The following is an 8,444-nucleotide window of genomic DNA, read 5'->3' on the forward strand; positions in this document are numbered from 1 at the left end:
CCCCCCCCCCCCTTCTGTTTTTACATTAGAAATTAGAAGGCTGGAATGCTGCCCAGTAATGCTGGGAGGTGGGAGCAGAGTGAGCTCAGCTTCTGACAGAAAAAAATGTAATGATTCTCTTGCAAACTTTACAATGCATATTCTTATTTTAAAAGAGGAAGTCTGGCAAGGAATCCCACCAATAAACAAACACACTCCCCCCACCTCACTGATAAAGGAAAAAAATCTATTAGCCCAATACTGACCTAACTCTGTGTCCACATGGTACACTGGGTTTTGAGACTTCTCTCCTTTGGACTGCAGAGCAGGAAGGACCTTTTTGGGTGCCCATGTCACTGCCTAGTCCTTAAGGTCTCCAACAGCAAGATGATGATGCCATGGCAAGGAGCAGCAAAAAGACTGGTTAGCGATGTGCCCAGACTGCAGCATTGGATCACCAACTTTGACTACGGAAAGTAGCATCCCAGAGGTCCTTGTGACAGCAGACTCAGGACAGTATAAAAAGGCTCATTAAGGGTTTAAAAAGATAATTGGGAATGGGTGGGAAGGATAGACGTTGAAGTAAATTTCCCCAAAGATGGATGGGCTTTCAAAAAAAATGTATACAAACAGAAGTCCTAAACTATATGTCAAACAGCTTGTTATGTGGTTTCAGTGCCCTATATGTGGGAATAAGATACTGCATAGTAGGGATGCACCGATACCGATACTAGTATCGATATCGGTGCCTATACCGAGTATTTGGGCGAGTCCTCTTACTCGCCCAAATGCTCCGATGCCTAGCACAAGTACTTCCTGTATCAGGAAGCCGGGCAGCGCGTCATTACACGCTGCCCGGCTTCCTGATTGGTCGGGAAGCTGGCCAATCAGGAAGCCGGGCGCCGTGTAATGACGCAGCACCCGGCATTCTGATTGCCCGGGAAGCTGGCTTCATGCTCCCTTGTCATCTCATGACTGATTGGCCGGCCAGACAGCTCTGGCTGGGTACCGGAGGAAGGCCGCGTTCTGGCTGGAGAGGCCCCCGGGGGTGACAGGCTGGACATACCAAGGTAAGAGGGGACAGACTTTCTTGTTAATCGGGAAACCGGGTGGCGAGTCTTTACACGCTGCCTGGCTAATCCGGAAGCCAGGTGGCGAGTCATTACACGCCACCTGGCTTCCTGAATGGGACTTCCGTTACTTGGTAATTGGTATCGGCGAGTACCGAAAATAAATTATCGGTACTCGTACTCGGTACCAAAATACCGTTATCGGTGCACCCCTACTGCATAGGCTAATGCAAGTTGATCAAGAACCTGTTTATTGCAGTAGATTTACCTGTCCGACATCTGTCCTGACACAAACGAACCGAAAAGCACTCCCAAGAAGAAAAGTGAGGTAGTTAATGGTCCTTTCCAGTCATTTTCACAAATCAAGTCCCACTGCAAGAAAGCAGAAAGCAAAAATTAGCATTGGTCCTCTTCCAATTAAAAGAAAACCTGAGTGTAGGAAATATGAATGACAACCTCTCCTTCAAAAAATGCTGGTTGGTTGGCTGGCTGTCAGGATGATCCAGTGGCTGCAATACGTTCTGAGCCTCTTCCCCATCTCAAGCATGTAGATAAGTTCTGACTTTGCTTCCTGCATACTTGTTTCAGGGCAGTGACTAAAGTTATTGAAACCAGAGACAGCCAGGCAACTAGAACCCTCATAACAGAGTCAGCGATGCCTTATTTTTCTCATGACTTCCTTCCTGGTTTCTTTACTACTCAAATATACCAAAAAACTTGAATATATATATTATATGTTTTTTTTAATATAGATGGTCCTCTGGGGTTTAAAAACAGCTTGGAAAATTATAATTTTTTGGGCTTTACTGAAAAAAGAAACATATTCTGCTTCTTTTATTCAAAGCTGCCTTTAAAAGGTTAATTGCACTTTCCCCGGTGAATTTGGGCTAATGGAATTACCCCTTCCTGGCTATACTTACCTTTTGGCGAATGCTCCTTCCCCTCCACCGGTAAGAGTATACTAGCACTTCTGACTGTGCTGACCAATGAGAAGCGCTGACCAATAGTGCTTGCCATTTGGGAGTGAAATTCAAAATCTATAGTGCAGGGCTTGTACCGGTGAAGTAGCATTCGCCAAAAGTTTAGTTAAGTTTAGCATAGGGGTTGGTTGGGGGAGAGGGCCAGATTGGAGGAAGTAATTCCATTTTCCCAAATTCATCTGGGAAAGTGGACTTACCCTTTAAAGTCCAGACACAAAAGTGGATACCTTATGACCCACCTCTCAGCTTCCTGATTGGCTAGGAAGCAGGCTTCACTTTTTGCTAGACAGCCTGGCTTCCTGACCAATCAGGAAGCCGGGAGGTGGGTCATGACCCCCCATCCGGCTTCCTGATTGATCAGAAAGCCAGGCAGCCCCGGCAAGTGAAGCCGGTGTTCTTTCGATAGAACACTGGCTTCCCAGGCAATCAGGAAGCCGGACGTCGGGTCATGATCCGCCGTCCAACTTCCTGATAATTGGGGCACACAGCACCGGCACTCGGTATCAACGAGTACCAGAAAACATTATCGGTACTCGATACCGAACAACCGGTATCGGTGCATCCCTAGATATCACTACTTGAAGAATCAAGAGATGCAAAAATGTTCTCAACCTTGCAGTGCAAGGGTTAACTGCTCATTTTTGTCTAGAAACCCGTTATACTCACCTGATCATTGCCCTTTAGCTGAGGGACATTCCATCGCTCGAAGGAAGAGAGAGGCTTTAGGCTTAGACAAAAACAAGCACTTAACCCTTGCAGTGCGTGAGTAGCCCCACTGCGAGGGTTAAGAAAAAGTTTGCCCCGGAGTTCTCTTTCATTGGCCTGTGATGTCTTCATTATTCTGTCATAGGGTTGCTCTGAAGGTTTCAGATGGGATGGTGACAGCGCTCAGACATGAATGTTTTGGTTTTTTCCTTCCTCTAACATGAGCACTCTCGTCTGATGCTCAAACTTCCCTCCAGCAATGACTTTTTTACTGGCAAAACTCTTCCTGTCCCACACACATTCAAGTGTCTGCTTAACTGTACCTAAATCATATGTGTGCATACCATTTACCTTTCATTTATAACATTTCCACATGTCCACTAAAAAAAGAGAAAAAATTAATTCTTATATTACACATCGCTTTTTATCAATCTAGTGTTTATTTTACATTAGTCAGACATACAGTATCAGGGCAAAGTGCTGTATTTACAGCAAATCTATTAACTGACACAAGCTGTGATTTGTAAATGTTTCACCAACACACTGCACTTTACCCTCAGGAAGGCTGATCAAATGGAAATGTTGTATAGAGGTGACACACAGCCATTACCATTTATCAACACGAGGACACAAAATGATGCTGTGCAATGGAAGCCATTGTCAGCCATATCCAGCTAGGAACCAATGCAAAATCAGGCCATTACATCAGCACAAATGATTAGGTTCTAGTTTTTGCAAAAAGAAAGCAAGTTATAATACATGTAAGGTAAACAATAAACAATTTGGGTGAACAACTTAACCCAAAGATGCAACCTACAATTTCCTTTAGCTGTTGAAAATTTGACATAGCCTTCTTATATCTCGTCTACCCTGCCTGTCCATTTATGCTTTCGTTTGGTTTCCTGTCAGATGGCACCAGTGGGCAAACCCAAAACTCAATGAAATTCAATCCCCGCCCCGCAGGATTGGTGAAAACCAGCATCTGCTTAGGCTGTGCAAGTTTTTTCAATGATGACACAATAACACCTTAACCATATCCTCATGGGAGGTAGCTAAAACATGTGCCATAGTCTTGCAGTGATATAAGAAGGCAGCAGATGATGCAACCCACAGATGGCACGCAGTTGAAGCCAGAAGAGACATGCAAAGTTTCTTGTGCCAAAACACATCTTATCCCTAGAGACTAGAATGTCCACTGTATGGTGCATGTGCCGTGCAATGTACACTCTGAGCTCATTCATGGTACCTTGAAAGATGCTGTGAATGTGCCTGATGACGGAGAAGATAAGTTACATCATCAGCGGCCACCCAATGACCGAAGAGGATGCCTAGGAACCTGGAAGTGGTGGCAGCAAGGGACCGAGCGGAAGGACCGAGGATGCATGCATAGTGCTGGAGATGGGCACACTTATAAGAGAAGTTATAGAGACACGTAGAGAGACCAATTGCCACCACAGATGATCACTAGAGCCATAGATATTATATGCTTCCTGTTACAAACTCGGTGTTAAATGGTAGTAAAACCCAATCAACATATTACAGTAAACTTACTGATATCGTCTTCAATAGCAGGTATATACAGTACATCTGTTGCTACTCCTATTGTAAAGATGGTCAGCACTCATATTGTCCCAACTGTTCTATCCTTTTCCATCAGGATGGTCAGCGGCTGCATCTCCCCATCTATCCATGGATGTTAAGCCTGATGAAGGGACCCTGCGCGCTCCCGAAAAGCGCTTGTTTCCATTTGACAATTGGTCAATAAAATGGACTTTTGTTGATCCTAAATGAGTTTACGTGTGCTGGTGACATTCTTCTCAACAAATTCATGTGATTAGCGGCACCATCCGCAGTCATTTCTAGCACCCTTCCCTATCATTGGAGTGTGGAAGGAGTCTGACAAGACCTTCTCTATATCCCCATCTATCAGATGTGGCCAGCCATCCTGAAGGGGCACTGCAAGGGTTAAGTGCTTGTTTCTGTCTAGGGACCTAAATAACAAAGTTATATTCACCTGAACCTTGGAGCCAACTGGTTGCTACTCCAGCCCCTGCCGTCTATATCTTCCTTCGCTCCAGCGATAGAATGTCCCTCGGCATCCTCTCGTTCTATACGTCGTTGTATAGAACGTGATGTCTCACGGCTTCTTAGACCGATGGAGCAGAGGGGGATCCAGGCTGCAAGGACTGGTCTAACATCCAGTCGGCTCTGAGATTCAGGCGAGTACAACTTTTGTATTTTCATCCCTAGACAAAAACAAACACTTAGAGTAGTATTAAGGCCTGGGAGTTGTTTACCTTAATGCATTCACTGCATTAGGGTAAAAACAGCCCAGCACCCCAGTCCCCCCCACACTTACCTGCCAGCTGCGCTCGTCCCCGCCGCCGGTGCCGAGGCGATCATTCGTACCCCGAACTTCCGGGTTGCGGGGGGAGGATACTGATGGCAGATGAGCCAATATATAGGTCAATAGAAGGGGAGGGGCTTGGCCTGCCACAGGGCTGTGTGTGTCTATAGACGCACACAGCCTCTGCGGGGACGAGAGCGCACGGATGGCACCCGTGCAGGGGGCGGCGGAAGCGCATGGCTGGGACACAGTAGAAAACGAGGAATGAAGAAGTTCAAAAAAACAACCACAGCCTCCAGCAAATGAGGGTCTCCTTAAAGGAGAAATTAAAAAAACAATTTGGCTTTAATATCACTTTAACCCATGCAGTGTGGGGGTAGCCCCACTGCAAAGGTTAAGAATATGCCCGGAGATCTTCTTTAAATTAATTCTAAAGCTGGCCACACACTGGTACATTTTTATATAAACATGTATATGAAAAATCTAATTGGAACATTGGAAAATGTCATCAGAGAGTTGTAGACTGTCATTCAGAATTTTGTTTGATTTTAACATTCGATTTTGGAAATGAAATTGTGACTCTGCAACAAAAACCCCATTTACTGTTACTTTGTTTGTTCAAGTAAAACTTTCCATCCTGCTCCTTCGATTTTTTTTTTATCACTACGGTCAAAATCCATCAATGCTTTTTGCTCCATTAATGATTACAGAACAGAAAGAATATGCCAATCCAGGTATATAGGCAGTTTAGGATCAGGCCCTGATCATAAGGAAAATTATCATATACAGAACTAGTAGCTAACAACAACATATCATTTTAGACAAGTTAAGATGGAAAATTCCCGGGACATGTTAATCATTAAATAACAGTTGCCACTAAGTGATGACAATACCTCTGAGTTAAGTTATCTTTACTGAACTCCTACATTCTCATCAGCTAGTAATAATCTGTGATAGATTGTCAGCATGACTGTGCTGATGACCTTTTGTTTGCTTTTAATGTCAGGCAAAACTGATCCTAAAACAGTGCAGTGCATCTGTTTACTTGGAAAGAATTCCTTTTTTTAAGGTGGAAATGCACTTTACTTGCATAGTCATCACCTGCAAGCTGTAGAACAAAAAGACCCCTTATTTCCTCACAGCTGTATACTGTACCCAAAACTTCCTTGTCTGCCTTTCCAGCTTTCTTATGCTATCAAAAATAGTTTGTACACAGAGGTTTCAATAACTGAATGAATGCAGCAAAAATTTTATATATTTGTTTACAGTGGCGAGACACTGATTTAATTATGCACTTTTTACCTACTTCCAAGCTACAACTGAAAACAAGCAGTGACTAAGCAACAGAAAGGCGGTCATACTAAAATTAGATTCTCTGAATACAGGTTCGTTTACATAATAGTACAATGTTAATACGATGTCAAAGCAAGGACAATCATATTATCACATGGTGTGCTAGTGATTGTAATATATACACTTCTCTGTATACGATGGGGTTATGTTCCGATAAAACCATCGGAAAGTGATCGTATCGTAAACTGAGGAGTTGTATATACATGAGATATTCAACACTTTATTATCAAATACAGTAGGCTTTTGTCCATCTGTAGGTTAATGTAAGTGTTTTAGCCAAGTCTCAGGCTGTGTTCACACCATTTTCCGGACCAGATCTGGAACATAGTGCATTGCGTTTTTGCCACAATTGGATTTTTTTTTAGCTTAAAATTGTCTTACAGGTGCGTTCCATGCATTCTGATGCGTTCCAGTGCATTCCAGACCAGACAAAATAGGACAAGCAGTATTTTTCTGGTCTGGAACGGACTGCGCTGGAGGGAACAGAGGCCAGAAATACCATAGGGATACATTGGGATGCATTTTGGGTCCGGAAACCGTCTGATCTCCATTCACACCCGAGCGTGGAGTGAACGAATGAGTTTCTTTTGCACGTTTTCATGCACCTTTCTTTTCGGCATTTGCTGCGTGTCCCCATTGATTTCAATAGGGTCCTGAACGTGTGGCAAACACGAAAAAGAGTACATGTAGCAAAATCTGCACAAAGCATTTCAAATTTTTCCCTCTGAGTTTGTGTGCATTTTAACATGGGCATACGTGAAGAAAAACAGCCGTGTTTGGGGTGCCATCAATAATAATGGCACTGTAAGCGCATTTCGCCAATGTGCGTCGAAGCGTGCAATTTTGTACGTTTGACGAAAAGTAAATGGTCATGTGTGAATGGAAGTGTATATTTCTGTATTGCAGATTGTTTTTAAAGAAAAACTAGAATGGTTTTAGTCAGTTTGATGTATTTATTTTACATTTACAAGTTTATTAACTTACATTTTATATACAGCACTGTGCAAAAGTCTTAGGTACTTCAGATAGTCTATAATAAATGTTTTAGATGGTTATGTTATGTTATCTGTGTTTAGCTAGAATCAAAATAGAGTATTTAGGGAGTATGCAAACCACTTACTGAAGGCAGCTTTCTTGGGAAGCTCTGATCCACCCAGCATGTAATAAGTCTTTATAACCGACTGAACCCGAGAACATTATCAAGTCTCAGTTAGGCCACAGCTTCAAATCTTTTTGTATAAAATTAATTTTATTATACATGTGCCATAAATATATATACAAAAAACAGACAACAGTAAATTGAAAACAAAATTAAAATAGATTCATTGTATCAGGAGCGTATACCCATGAATCAAGCTGTATATAACAGTTGTGGATCAAATAAATATTTGTTTTTAGATCAGTGTGTTCCATCCCTACGCGTTTCGCAGCTTTGCTTCATCAGGGGATTTCTAAACTGATCTATTAGAAAACAGTATGTTCAATCAGTACATATCGACAATATATTGCATATATCAATTAAATCGCATAGAGTGTATACAGAGATGTGTTTTAACAACCAATTCAAACAGAGGGAAAGCACACCACCACCGTCACCGTTGCACACCCGGCACTCACCACCAATTGGAAATAGCTGGATACGGGTGGAGCTCCCTGTCCGGAGTGTATCTATTTAAAAGTATATAACTGTGTTAAAATCAAAATGTCCATCTGTGATTACCACCATAATAGTCATCGTCTTGTGAGTATAATGTGATATCAGTAATATTGATAATAAGTGTCCCTAGATATCGCTATAGTGTTCAACAATCTATAATGAATGTGTCCCCCTAGAGGGCTAGTGTCCTACAGTCACGCATTTGGTGATTAGACCTATGTGTAGCGAACATACTTAATATAAAATTTTATACAAAAAGATTTGAAGCTGTAGTGTAATACCTCTCAGAAACCCCTATCTTTTCTCCTTTGTTTGTTACTAATTTCATATTGAGGGGGAGAGGTCACACCGGG

At 42.6% G+C, this 8,444-nt stretch overlaps 1 protein-coding gene across 1 annotated transcript in view; it reads right to left on the minus strand.

Annotated features, from left to right (window-relative positions):
* LOC108792895 (solute carrier family 22 member 5-like) overlaps positions 1-8,444 on the minus strand; it is a 51,898-nt gene that overhangs the window by 28,374 nt on the left and 15,080 nt on the right. Inside the window, exon 2 of the mRNA XM_018563782.1 lies at positions 1,318-1,421. Within this exon, the coding sequence (XP_018419284.1) occupies positions 1,318-1,421 (104 nt within the window). The remainder of the gene's footprint in view (positions 1-1,317; positions 1,422-8,444) is intronic.

The sequence above is a fragment of the Nanorana parkeri genome, unplaced genomic scaffold, assembly GCF_000935625.1.
Source record: "Nanorana parkeri isolate BGI_ZX_2015 unplaced genomic scaffold, ASM93562v1 scaffold695, whole genome shotgun sequence".
Taxonomy (NCBI): domain Eukaryota; kingdom Metazoa; phylum Chordata; class Amphibia; order Anura; family Dicroglossidae; genus Nanorana; species Nanorana parkeri.